General features: G+C 42.3%; 1 protein-coding gene across 1 annotated transcript in view; it reads right to left on the bottom strand.

Annotated features, from left to right (window-relative positions):
• LOC102783406 (SH3 domain-binding protein 4-A) overlaps window positions 1-14,711 on the bottom strand; it is a 42,344-nt gene that overhangs the window by 26,844 nt on the left and 789 nt on the right. Inside the window, exons 2-3 of the mRNA XM_035908652.2 lie at window positions 5,157-5,325; window positions 2,169-4,522 (exon numbers count right to left, since the gene is read on the bottom strand). Of these exons, the coding sequence (XP_035764545.2) occupies window positions 2,169-4,522; window positions 5,157-5,280 (2,478 nt within the window). The 5' untranslated portion in view covers window positions 5,281-5,325. The remainder of the gene's footprint in view (window positions 1-2,168; window positions 4,523-5,156; window positions 5,326-14,711) is intronic.

Here is a 14,711-nt window from a genome sequence, read left to right as displayed (position 1 = left end):
ACACTTCTAAGTCCCATTTAGGAAGTCGTTTCACCTCAACCTGCTCCAGCGGCCGTGACCTGCAGTCGCACAGCGCGTGCACGCTTCATCAACTCTGCTCGGATAAGCAGCAGTCGCAGAAGTACTTTCAGAATAATGCCGTTTGGTGATGGAAATGTCTCAGGACTATTTTTGCTTCCCTCAGGGTGCCAGCAATGTTGGAGAAGAAAAACACATCAAGGCCGCCCTGCATGTGCTTCACAGAGCCATTCCTACCCAAACTGCAGATGTTAGGGTTCATTTCAGTGCTTTCCCTTTACAGGATTTTCTTCCTTATTTTCGCCTTCATTTTTCATGCGATGGCCGTTTCCACTGTGAGCCCACCTCAGGCTCTAAGATGAGTTGTTTACCATTCATGTGCATGAGCACGCACTCTCAAATCCTTTCAGTTCACACCAAGACTGTGTCATACTGTGGGCTACTACAGTGCATAGACATAATGTTGATGGCTGTTCCAGCAAAGAAGCAATAAATCAAATGGCGACTTCTTCTGATTGGCTGAGAGACGTGATTCTTTTTGCCTGTCTCGTTTGGCTCTTTTGCCATCAGAATTATTGTCTAAAGGCGAAGAAAGATGCCCAATGGATCTACTTTACCAAATGGACCATCCCAGCCTTGCCGTAATGGTCTATTTGAGTCACCTTTTATTGTTTATTTTATTTTATTTTCACTTGTTAAATACGGGACAGATTTGACTGGGGAAAAGAAAGGGGAGAAAGAAAGGGAAAGAAAAACAGCGGGGAAGAGGGACGGGGAGCAAACCTAATGATGCAGCAAACAGCTGACAGCCCTCTCACACTTTGTAATATGCCACATTTCAGAATAAAAGCCCATACTTATTGATATGTTAATGAAGTGCATGAATTGCTGAGCTTGAATATATTCTTCAATAGTCTATAACTGTTGGAGGATTACAGGGGAATGGCACTCATTTCACGCCTTTATGTCATAGCTCTGATAAGGGAAAATGTATCGATTGTGAACTTGCATTATTCCAAAGGGATTATGCAGCAAACTGTCCATTCTTCCTCTGACTTAAATGTGAGAATTTGCTCCTTTTTTTCAAGATGTCACCTTGAGCTCCAAAACTTGTCATCAGCATTATTACTATTTCTGAATACGTTTGTAACTAAATGACTTTCCCATTGTGGACAAGACCTCATTCTCTAATAGACAGTGTAAGATTTTTGTTTTTTAAGTTCACCTTTTGTAGACAAAAAGAATGGAGTTTCACAACTGTTGAGTGCACAGTCCTGGAGAAAGAGGCCATGGTACATTGGTGAAAATGGGAGGCACTCAAGTTTAAGTGTCTTGCACTCAAAGGCACCTTAAAGTGTCTGAGAAAAGAGAATTTTCAAACATTCCCTGCAAGTCTTTTTTTTTGGCCAAACAGAATACCTAGGGAGGTATTCTGTTTGGCCAAAACTCCAAATCCATTAGCACTGTTGTTGCAGTTGGACATCCTGTTTTTGCTCTGCAGTCTCAGTAAACTTGAAGTAGCTAACTATGAACCAGTCCTCCATCTGCTGGAGGTTCCTCAAGATCTCCAGACCAACAAGGACCAACACTAGCAAGATAGTGAAACTGGATGACAGACTCACTGGAGAAGCAGCAGGATGAGGACTGCCACAAAAGTAGTAATTCATGAGACAGGAAGGGCTTTGGTTAGCTGGTTATCAGGTTAGCAGATTTTTAAAAAACTGGATACCCTTAATAGCACCCTAATAGCCACAATCTTTGTCTTCTCCTGGCATTAAATCAGGGATCTTTTGCTTATTATGCAAATGTCTAATGTCTATATTATGAAGCCAATAAAAATCAGATATACGTATGTGAGGCAGATCAACCAAGCTAGGTTTATGAGTGGGAAATGACTGGTCTGTGTTCTTGAAAAATGCAACACATAAAGGACTACAAAAACAACATAAGTTATGGAAATTTCAGGTTTCAATCAGTTTACAGAAAACAAAGAAATAAAGTTATATTCCACCAACTGTCACAAAATCCTTTAAGCTATTTAGCTTCACCAAGATTGTTCTAAGCCATCTATCAATAGACAAACAAGAATATGATCCATTATATCGTTATACTGTAACATTAATACCAATACTTTCATGACTCTGTCTTACCATCATGAGTTCCCTTTGGAAGGACTTCCTCTCCTTATTCTCCATATTGGTGCATTCCTCTTTGAGTTTCTCCAGAACTGATGCCACCTTCTCTGGTTCATTGTCCAACTCAGTCCGACAAAAATAATTCAATGGCAAATTCCCATATCCAAGTGCGTCCACAAATGCCCTCCAGCTACCAACGTTCTCCATTAAAACCGTCCTCACAGTCGCATAAATATAAGTAAGAAATTTGCAAGGCTTCAGGATCTGCTCCAGCAGCATTGTGGTCGTTAAGTCCGGTCCACACCAATAAATGGGCTTGACCTTACCCAGAACCAAAACGTTTTTGGCGTGGACAAGCCCCACCTTCCCCTGATAGTATCCAATGTACCATTCTTTGGTCCGCAGCTGCCCTCGTAGTTTGATTTTCTCCTCACTGAGCAAGGCAATAACATCCCCCTTCTTGTACTCCAACAAATAGGTACTTTTGTGCTGTCTGATAACTGTTTTTATCAGTTTCCCAAATTTCAGGTTTGTAATGCACCGCTCCTGAAATTTGGGGTATTTTGAGGTGACAGCTAAAGGTGAGAGGACAATCTTATCCACCTCTTTCTTTTTCAAGAACCTCCTCTGGCCTGTAATCCTTGCGCCTGTCTTTGGCGGTGGCTGTGGGGTTTGGACACAGAACTGAGTCAGGATACAATCGAGGGCATCTTTGACTTGGACCCTGAGAGTAAAGTCTGAGATGCTGCTGGGGTTGTGCGATGTGATCATGTACAGGAGTCTGCTCACTTTCCCCAGTTTTACCTGAAATCCACGAATCATGCCAGCGCCCTCGCTTGCCTTTACCTGGTAGTTGGACATGTTGGAGTACAAACCAACCTTGAGGTCCTGAGGGTATCCCAAAACAAACTGGTGCTTCCCCCACAGCTGGAGGGCCACTGGCGGAGTTGAGCTAGACTGCCGGCCGACTTCATTTACCAGCAAGGTTTTAGGAGCACAGTCATGCCCAAACATGGCCACAACTGTCTTGAAGGATGGGTGAATGTGCTTGGGTCCATATAGACCCAAAGTTACCTTCTTCTGCACGTGGTCCCAAACAGTTGTATTGTGGCTGAGGTACTGTGACTGAACCACAACAGCCACGTATATGCAGGGCTCGAGACTATCCAGCTGTACCTGCACTGTATCCTTGTATATGTAAGCATTAGGGATTGGTGTATAAGGCCCTTCTTTAAAATCACTACGAACACAAACCACTTCAGCAGTGTGACAGCTCTCTCTCTTCACAGTTACTGATACCTTCATCTCCAGTGTGATGAAAGACTTGGTCTCCATGTTGCTGAGCTTGAGTTCCACCACAGGGCTTATGGTAGAGCAGTGGTCATTATTTAGTTCCAGAGGAGGGTCTAGTAAGGCTTTCAAGGAGATCTGCTGGTGGTCTCCATGGCTAACGTGTCCCTCTGGAATGTGCACGCTTATGTGGGTGTCTGGAAGCTGAACAACTCCTCCATTACAGTCCAACCTGCACACTATGTTGGTCTCCACCGGCTGTGTCTGCCCCCATCCTGGACTGTGACCCAGAGAGTCAAGGTCATGGCAAGACCTGGCTAGCTTTCTGTGGTTTAGCCATGCAGTCCTGAAGTCCTCCCTGCTCTGAAACTGCTCCGGTGATGGAGCCTTAAGGCCCGTGAAGAATCCAGAAGAAGGTAAGGTTGCATTTGATTGTGCTTGTAGCACGGACAGTTCAGACAGACTGTGGGAACGCTTACTCCTGAAAAATGGATTATCCCTGTGGAGGTTAGGTGTAATCTCTTGGATGGGGCTGATGGGGTTAGTACTGTTAAAATTATAGCTGTGAAACCCATTGTTCACGATTGTACTAGTACTAAAGCTGGAGCATGTCGATGGTGATGCCAGAGCATCAAAGAAATTGAGATCTGCTGAGTGTCTCACATCTGCCTCTTTGCAGTTTTGATCTAAGGGACAGATAAAGGGGTTTGCAGAAAAGTGGCTGTTGTTGTAAATTGGAGAGGGCCTTAGGCTCACTGCTGTCCACTCTCCGAGACCTCCAGATTCCTTTAGTCCATCCTCATACCCCTCCCCAGCACTGTCAATCATCCCACTGTCGCTCAGCGAAGAGTTCCTGAAGCTGACCGGCTGGACATATGCGGCTGGGATGTATCCCATTTCTGTGTTGTTGTGGGCATACCACCATTCTCCCCCTGACGTGTCCAGCACATACAGACGATCACCTTTGGAGAATTTGAGAGTGGTAAAGCTGCTTGGGCAATAATCCTTTATGGCAACAACTTCCTGTGCAGCTCCATAGGAGGCTGAAGTGTCCAGCCTTAAGGCACTCGGAGAAGGCACTGAAAAGGAAAAGAGATTACAATGTAGTTGTCCTGATTGCAAAGAGTTTTGTAACTGGTTTGGCCCTACTTTAGGTAAGTGCACTTAATCACTGTGCTGTAGTTAACAGTGCTTGTCTCATAATCAGAGACAGATATAATGAACCAGTTGAGCTAATTAGGTAGTCGTACTTTGGATCTCCCTGAGAGACTTGTATCCAAATGGGTCAGTGGTTTAGTAAAAACAAATCATAAGATAGCCACAGTACCAGCAGAACAACCAAAAGCTTGTCTCTAATAATCTGAATCCAACTATATTTTCTCAGGTGTGTATGATCAGATGAAGCGCATAATTTACTGCAGAATTTACTATATTTAGGTCACCTCATTAGCGTATATGGAGCATGTAAACAAAGCTGTAATGAGATGAAACCAGTGAAGTGAAAGAACTCGGAAATGAATAAGCCTATTTTTAGCTGAATAATTTAACTGCAAAAAGATGAAAAGCATAAAAATGAAAACAAATTATTTAAATTACAGATTTCAAGTGAAATTTAATGAAACTGCTTTTAAACAAATCACGGGTTTGGACCTCAAAGGGCAACAAACGCGTTGCAACTGCACAAAAGTGGCGTGACTGCAGTTGAACACTGACCTTTGACATCACTGAGACTGGCCCCAGACACCCCTTCACTGAGGTCGATGAGCGTCCCCTCAGACTTACATCGAGGCAGGATGTGGTTGTTGTTAGTCACTCTGATGATTCGATGGGCAGCCATGGCCGGTACTTAAAAAAAAATGTTGGCTCATCGGCAGCTTTTCAACTGAATGGGAAACAAACATAAAGGATTTAGGGACTGGATGGGAGCACCCAGCCAATTATAAATATTCAAGAACACTCACTTAGGCATTCAAGCAAATCTGGTGCAACTTCCAGAAGCAATGCTAATTTTCTACATCAGTAGCATAGTCAAAGGTCAAAGCTGCAGGAGCAGAAAATAAGGCTGGCAAAGAAATGAGCCCCAGCATGAACAGGGAGCGTTTTTCTGAATCAATGCAAAGAGCAAGTGTGTTGAAGTCGGAGAGAAACAGATGTGATTCATGAGAACAATTGAAAAGCAATAAAGAAATAAATCCAAAACAGATTTAAGTTCTGAGTCACAGTGGCAGTGAGGAAGGTCAAGAACATATTGTAAAGAACAAGGGAAGCTCACTTTTATTGCTTTGCAGGAATAACAGAGTGTAGAAAACTCTTTGCATACTCTGTCTTTGGATTTGTGTTCTTTTTGTAGTTTGACTCGCTTTTTAGAAATATCTACTGTTTCATGTTGCAAAGTATTGAGGATTGCCACCTCTATCGCTTCCAAATCCTCAAAACTTTACAACATGAAACAGTAGATATTTCTAAAAAGCGAGTCAAACTACAAAAAGAACACAAATCCAAAGACAAAGAGTATTTAGATATCCTTTATGTGATAGCTGATTGCTCAAAACCATGGATGTAAACACCTTTTCCAACCCAGATTTAAATCTAGACCCTTTACAAGACACAAACAGATGGCGCAACATTTTGAATAAACACTGCAAACTTATTGTCCCCTTAGCAACTAACTCAACAGGCTCACTGACTAGCTTGGAGATATGTTTCCCCTGCCCATCTTTATTAAATGAAATGAGACACAATCCTCAAAAGCTAAGAAGGAAACAACAAGGTTTCAGAGTTGGAGCTGTTCCAGCGATCATCATGCGGAATGGGAGGTGTTTGGACAATAACATGGATGAGCTCAGTGAGCTGGTAAAAGAGGAAACTTAGTGTGGACTGACTGAAGTGCTTCATGAAGCGTTGTAGTGTTGTAACATATTCATTTAACAGAGAGTTAAATACATTTAAAGAAATAAGGAGTCTCTTAAAAATAACACACACACACACACACACACACACACACACACACACACACACACAAAAAGAACAAGTAATCTAAAAAATTGAAATGGTGTAATGCACATTTATACAATTGAAATGACTATAGAGAATACTAATACCAAGTGTGCATGTGTATAATTTGATCTGGAGTCCTTTAGACGTAGGATTTAAGGAAAAAGTAAATCGATCTGTTACTGTATATTAGGAGTTTTTCTGACCAGTCATACAGCCACAACCAAAAGAATGTGATCACCGATACTTCACAGATATAAGTGGCAATATTAGCTTCCTTCGAGCTTTCTCTCAGAGATACGGTGAGGAGCTCAACCGTTTGAGAGGGCTCAGAGTAGAGTCCTTACTCCAATACACTAAAAAGTGTATTGGAGTCGGTTTGAGTATCTGACTAAATGAATCCTGAGTGCTTCCTGAGTTGAGGTGAGCCCTTGGCCAGCTTGGGATTGCCTCAATTTCCCTTCAGAAGAACTAAGGGAGGCCAGGGAGAGGAAAGGCTGGGCCTCTTTGCTTAGACAGCTACCCACGTGACCTGGACATCGTTAAGTGGTAGAATACGGATGGAAGAGTTTCACAACTAGCTAGTACTCAGCGTCCAAGAAACCGTAGTCATCACACTAGCCAGAAACTACAGCTTATGTTGTGTGCGTGGGCTAAAGGTAGTGGTTGAGTTTTTCTACACCAAACTAATGCAGCTTCAGGTCCATATTCACATTGTAATCTAACATTACAAAACCTCTGATTAAATCGATGCGACCCCCTCCCCCGCGACCTTTAAATGCATAAGCGGTACAGAATGGATGGATGGATGATAATAAAACAAAATTGTAAACTGAAGGGTCTGTTATGTACTGGTGGCATCATTTAGTACTGTGAATGTCTAAAATATACCTGCATTCAATCCTGTTCTGAGACAAAACCACAGAAATGCAGAAAAACTACAAAGACTGATTTAATTATCAAATATTTGGACAGTTCTGTTCACATACTTCAGGACATGTAGCATTTTTGAACATACACATACAGAAATGTAAAAAATTGCGTGCCAATCTCAGAGGCTGTTTGCACTCAGTCCACTGATTACAGTGCTTATTTTATATCTCAGACCATATCAAGCAAGTTACCAATTTCCTTGTCAGAAATGAGCTGTGATTAAATTTGAAAAACACACACAGGCAACAGAGGACTATAATCTGATTAGAGAGGCGGCAAGAAATTGTTTTGCAGCAAAAACGTCCCACGAGACTTTATTATTCCGGCAGGACGTGGCGAGCGGCGACAGTGGGGACATTTGCATTTGCACACTAATGATGCCATTTTAATCTGATTAAAGCAACACAGACTGCAGGAGGCGCCATGAAAATGCCTTTCACTGATTGTCATTATTAGAGCTGTAATGTGTGCAGGTGGATTCCCATGCAGCTCATTTTCATAAAATAATGCTTTGCAGCTTTCACGCACAACTAAAGACAACACAGCAAATTAGCTGCAGTATTATTAGTAGCTACTGACATGCATTATTGAGAGTACACCAGCTTTTTGCTTCCTCTGAGCAGCTGCTCAACCAAAAAGACTTTTGGAAGAGGTTCCTGAGAGGGCTCAATACTAGTTTTGGAGGACAAAAATTGTTGGTTTAAAACATAAAACTTCTTCTAAAAACTGTCTTCCCTCTTATCACGCAGCATCAAAGCTTGCAAACTAAAAAAAACAAAAGCAAAGCATCAAAAACTGAGCTTCATCTGGGTTGGAGGTTAATCCTCAGTGTAAAATTGTGATATTCAGAACTTCAGTGTATCTGTGCACACTGAATACTTTTGTCTAAGGTCCCTACTCCTTTTGAAATGATTGTATTTTCAACTATGTGAAAATCTCAGCTCTCTTTGAACATGTCTGGCATTGACGATTGTTACATGCCATTATTGTATAACCTTCCACTGAGGAAGTATTCAGATGAAGCTGAGGTGAATTTGATGGACTCATCAGGGGCTTGTTCGACTAAATCAACCTACAGCCATTGTTCACCTGTCAGAAACATGGCTGTGTGTCAGTTTGTCGCTGAACACCGCTGACTAAGCAGTAATTTGATAGCAGGAAGCATCAGAATTAAGAGAATGAGTCAGAATTCAGAATATTATTCTAAGCAAAGAGGGGTGTTTTCAGCGTCAGATTATGACTAGTTTCTAAATCAGGGACTGTGAGGCGCTCTAAAGCACAAGGGGGGAACCAGCCATTACCAACTACACCCTATGATGTGCTTTGAGCCAAATACAGCTGTGCCAGAGTGTCCTGCCTCAACCAATGTTGATATAACACTGCAAAAAAAAGGCAAGGAATTAACCAGTTTCTAGTATTTTAAAAATCCTTTCAAGGGGAAGTCCAGCTAAACCCAGACTGTTTGCAGTTACAGCATGGTAGGACTTATTAAAGTGTGACACATCAATGGCGCTGATTGACAGTGAGGAGTAATGAACACTTCTGTGGAGTAAACCAAGACTAACCACCAGTGCACAAGTCCCACCACCTAAAGCAAGGAGAAAAACTGGTAGCAGATGGCGATGCATCCTCTGTCTCGTGACATCAGCAGCTCTCAGACCATGGAGGAAGTTGCCAAACAAGCTGAAAAGGCACTTGCAAAGTAAAAATCCCCGTGTGGAAAAACGTATTTTAAAGAGAGCTAGATCCCACTCCAGAGGCAGATATGCCATTTGTGAACAGTGTGAAAGTGTTGGATAAGGTGATGGAGGCAAGGTAAATGCTAGTAGACTGGCGACAAGGCGTCTTGCTGGATCCAGATCTGGCAAAAGGGCAGTCAAAGATGCCTTCGTAAGACAACAGAAGATCCAGGCTCAAAAGCAGAGGTGACAGAGGTTTTACAGGTGCGGCTCCTAATGTTTTGAACAACCTACCTTTCTCACATAGGATCTGCCCAGACTCTCAATCCTTTTCAAACATCTTTTTTCATTTTTTCTCTCTTGCTTTCAGTTTTAGTTGAGCAAAATACCCTGGCTTTTATTATAAAAAAACAGTCTTGCATTTAGTTTGTTTTAATTGTTGATTTAGTGACTGAATGTAGAGTGTATACTTCAAAACACTTATGAAGCACTTTGGTCAACTGAGGCTGCCAAAATAAACATGCGGAGGTATCCGCTGTGGCAACCCCTTATGGCAAGGGAGCAGCCGACAGTAGCATACTACAGCTCATTGCGACTTGGTTTTGAGTTTTCCATTAGGTGATAGTACCTGGTACCAGGTCCTTTTTTAGTGAGTTATGACATAGACTCCTTCACAAAAATCAAACCCACCAATTTTGAAACCTGGTAACAAGGGAAATGGCTACACAAAAGCCAACATCGTGGTCTCAGTCTGACGAAAAACCAAACACCTAGCAGGAGGTTTACTATCACCTCGACAGCCTCCATTTATTACATATAAATGACGTCATTAGACTTTTGGTGTTGTTATAACAATCCTGTGCATATTTAGATGGCACACAATTGTAATGGAAAACGACTGAAACCAAGTCGAGTTGAGCCGAACTGAATAGGTTCCAGTGAAAAAGAGGCTCTAGTATTCTCCCTAAAGCCTGATCTGATCTGAGGCTATTTTGTGCAGATATGAATACAAGCAAGTCTTGAAATTGTGAAAATGGGCCTTAGACACAAAAAAGTTTTAAAAACTCTGCACTAAGACAGAAAAGCAAAACTATAACAAGAAGAAGACTGCCTAATAATCTCAGAGGATAAAAAAGCATCTCTAGCTTGATTCTCAGGAGAGAAAACAAATCTAAACTCTTGGGGTGGGCTAAGACACGCCAGCATTTCACTGGGAATAAGGGACAAAAATCCAATTGAATACTAGAGTACAGTATAAACTGATGAAACCAAGTCAGTGATTAGTGACAGTAAGAAGGATAAATGTAAGGAGAGGAACAAGCGAACAAAAGATATTGCTGTGTAGGGTTGGGGGATTTCAATAGTCTGATGGTCCTATTGTATTCTTTGAGGCTGCCAATACCCACCATGGTTTCTGAAGGTGGTGATGGAGGGAGGGGGTGCATATTGTCTCCTATCTATCTGGGCAGTAGCATAATGAGCAGCAGGGCTTCTTGCATCCTCGCCACTGTGAAGGTTGAAATGTTCTCTGGTTATTCTTTTTGTGCTCAGCTCTACTACAGTGGCTCAAACACTAAGTACTCTACCTTAATGAGCAATCATTTTATCTCTATTAAACCTGAAAAAAGCCCCCAAAACTTCCTCTAGTCTTTTGGTTCATGCATGTGTTTATTATCCTTGAGTTTTTCAGCTGCTCCGTTGCAAACCTGCTGATATTTTCACATCTGCATCTCTGGAGATTAAACAAAACTGCAGCGGAGGTGGACTCTCAGATGTGGGGTGTGCAGGGAAGAGAAAGTGGGGGAATTGCTTAATGGCTGCAAATGTTCACCTGGGAGCTCCCGCTGAAAGCCGGTCAAACTCCTTTGAGGTGACATTTAATTTTCCTGAGCGTGCAGCTCATCGATAAACCCCTCCTTCCTGTTCAAAAATGAGCACTCAGCGAGCCGGCTCGGCTGCTATCAATAACAAGCCGGCAGACAAAAATACCGTGTCCTCTCTTTGATATAATACCACGACAATCAGTGCTAAATGCAGCGGGAGGTGAGGATGGCTCTGACAGATACAGGTGAGGGAGGGGGAGTTCACTGCAGGAGGTTCAGCTCTGAGAAAAATGGAGTGCTGAAAGCTCAAACTTTTGTCAGGGAAGAAAAACCCCCATCTAGGATCTGATGAGGAAAATGACACAAGTCATTAAAAGGACAAGAGAGAAACAAGCTTGTTTGATCGCCTCTGAGAACCGAGGAGATACAGAAATAATAACTCCAACTACAGAGAGCAAAATGATCTCTCCCACTTGTGTTCTACTTCATGTTTGCAGATAAATTTCCAATTCAGAGGGAGTAAAAATGCCAAAACAGCATCTTTTAGAGGCTTTGCAGTGAGCTGCCGGCGCGCTTCTTGGCCAGCCTTTGCATTGCATTCACTTGCGAGTTGTCAAAATGTTTACGAGTTATCCACACATTTCAGTCAGGCTGATGGAGCGCAGGAGCCGCAAGCACATCGGGGAGTCGAAAGTTTAATTAGCCGAGAGTGGGCCGGTCCTAATCCCTGTGGATGAATGTAACTGTAATGACTATTTCCAGCAGCCATATGCTCATGGAGACTTTATCATTTTTCCATCATGGCTGTTTCTGATGGGAAGCACACATCTGCTGGCAGGAAGACAAAGCCTTAAACTTAACCTACAATATCTATTGTAGGCAGCAATGTCAGATCAAAGCAGGAGTAAAAGTCTCCTAAATCAAGATCAAGCACCCCAAAGTAAGCTCCTCACTTCCTCTTGTGCTGTAATTCTCGGAGATCAGTTTAGTAAGATGAAATAAAAACACCTTTATAGGCTTGTTAGCTAAATCTTCAAACAGTAAACATGAGATAAAACCTCCACATTCCATTAATGTGAAAAATAAACACTTCTTTCGGCAAAAGAGTGAAGCTGGAGCCATCAAAAAGCCAGTCTGATTTGACTTTAAGCTCCACTAAATGTCAGCTCTTTCATCTGTTCTGCAGGAAACTGAGAACAGGCTCTTGGGTTTAATTCAGTGCCAACCTCGAGACGCAAACACATTAGGTCGAGTTGAGTCAAGTGGCGACCAGGCCTGCCCGAGGCGATGCAGCTTTGCCCCCAGCATGCACCAGGGGACGTGTGTTTACACCTGCGATGTGGTTGAAATGAAGCAGCAGGAGAAATGAAGCAAGAACTCCGGGGCAAAGATGTCCTTGGAAGTTTGCATGCTGCCAAATGAAATTAAAAATGAATGAGGATAACGGTCACCACTAATTAGTGGTTTCACCTTCTCTTTCAGTTGGTTTGATTGGACAGGAGTTTAATGATTGGTCTCTGTGGGCCACCGTAGATGTTTCTAGGAGCCTGAAAGGACAGGGAATTAAACCGCCCCCAAAAATGCTGATCGTAAAGACTGTATAAAGTGAAGCCAATGTGGAAGTGAATCACACTTGCAAGACATCCATTTATTTCCTGTTTTTACTGATTCTGATTCTATTACTGGGAATAATTAAGATACTCTGGATGCTGAGTTGTTGATCCACCAGTGTAGGTGGAAATGTCCCTGTCAGTCCATTTACAGTAATGCCTCCATCCTGTATATATATATATATGCAACTAATTGTATTTTTAAACTGTTTACTTTTTATGGTATGTGTGTGATTTTTCTACCTACCTACCTATATGCAAACCTATCTGTATGTTCATCTGTCTACCTAACTGCCTAGTTACCTGTTTATCACTCTTTCTGCATACCTACCTGCCTATCCATCTGACTATCTACCCACCTATCGGTCTATCAGCCTGTCTGTCAAACCGTCTTCTTACCTACCTGTCCATCTACCTGAGTCACTTCTAACCACCTGTTTAAGAGTAGGATTATCTTGTAATTTAACCACATTTTAAATAATCAAATTTTTCCAAACATGACAATGCTAAATCTACCCCTAACCCTAGATGGATCAAGGGGCATCCACACAGGAAAAGAAGCCAATGATCTTCAGCAACCTTAAGCAAAGTGGGCGGATCCTAATGTAAGCTTTTCTGAACTTCAAGGCGAGTGATTGAACTACCAATGAGACCGAAGGCTACTGTTGATGTTATATCACGGTGTGCTGAATACATTAAAGGGATCTTTTATTTATCTAAATTAATCTTCTCTTAGCTTAAAATGAGCCAGCACAACATCAATGATCAAATTAAAGGCTCAACTCTTTATTGAAAAATCTCCAAATAATATGATGACGAGGCAAATAAAGGAGTATTATGGGCAACCATAATACTGGGACTTTTTCTATTTTGTAGAATACATTTAAAACGTCTTTTCTGTTTAAGTCTGCACACAGAGAAGCACCACGTTCCGCCGACCTGCTCATTTCTGCCCTGCAGAAATAAAGTAATAAATAAAAAAGCCTTCCTCTTGGCATGTGGTCAAGTACATTAATCTGCAGAAACGCTCTGCCCTCAAATGCTGCCGTTCATCACCGGATAAATTCATCCGTAAAATATTACAATCGCCACTCTCTCGCCCCCTCGGGATGAATTTCCAGGTAAACGAGGCCCGCTAAGTGCTCAGTTTTAGTGTCACTTCCTCCTCCGCGCTAAAGGAGGTTCTTCAGCAAACGGCTGTTTAAGAAGAAGTGGCACTTTGCACATGTCAACCGGTCAGCTTCAGGGCAGCAAATCGCTTAAATTTGTGTTTTGATTGCTATAACTCACTTCCGATGTCTCGATTTCCAGCAGGAAAACAGCCAAGCGGTGCTTTACAAAACCAAGTTGAGTGATGGGGGGAAAGTTATTATTCAGGGAAAATGCAAAAGGAGCTACTGGTGACATTAGCAGCATTTATAATTCCATGAAAGGAGTTAAGCCCATTTTAAAATAATAATAGAGGATGTGCTAATGTGACAGAGCTCCATTTTTAAAAGGAAGGAGATAATGAGAATATAATTGGTTGCTTTTGGACTTTTTTCCTCACCAACCCAGAGAGCTTCAGGTGTAAAAACGTGATTATCTAACTTCAAGGCAGCAACCTGTTCCACGAGGTCATGATGACCAATTTGCAGACTATAAAAACTAAGTATGCCGTGTTTTATGGTGTGGGAAGCATGAACGTGACGTCAGTTTGATGGTGATTGGTTCGTGTGGCAAGGTGTGTTAACTGAGATTCAGTGGAGGAGACTGGGAAGAGGAGGAAAATGAGAGGGAGGAAAAGACAGGAAATAATGAAGGAAAGGAAAAGGACAGAGGAGGAGGATACAAAGGGGGAGTGAAGGTTTATAAGACAGAGGTGAATAAAAGGACAAAAGAGGACAGGGAGGAGAAGAGAAAGAGGACTTGAGGGAGTAAAGAGATGGATGAAGAGTAGGCAGTCAAAATCAAGTGGGAGAAGAGAGCGGGGGAAAATGGATGCAGCAGGGCTGGGAAGGAACAGGAGGGGGAGAATACCAGAGGGAAAAGAAAGGGGGAAAAGGGAGAATGCAGCAAGAGAAGAGTCAGGAAAAAAGTGCAAAAGGAGGAAGATGTGTCAAGAGGATGCTGAGGCAAAAGGAGAGGAGGAGGAGGACAAGCAGATGAAGATGAATAGGTGAAAACAGGACAAAAGGTCTGTGTTTAACATGGAAAACACTCCTGTTAAACCTTGAAGCTGAGAGGGAG

This window comes from Neolamprologus brichardi, chromosome 23, assembly GCF_056152115.1.
Source record: "Neolamprologus brichardi isolate AB-2024 chromosome 23, ASM5615211v1, whole genome shotgun sequence".
NCBI lineage: Eukaryota > Metazoa > Chordata > Actinopteri > Cichliformes > Cichlidae > Neolamprologus > Neolamprologus brichardi.
The sequence above is the reverse complement of the archived record's forward strand: the minus strand, read 5'-3'. Positions and strand labels throughout refer to the sequence as shown.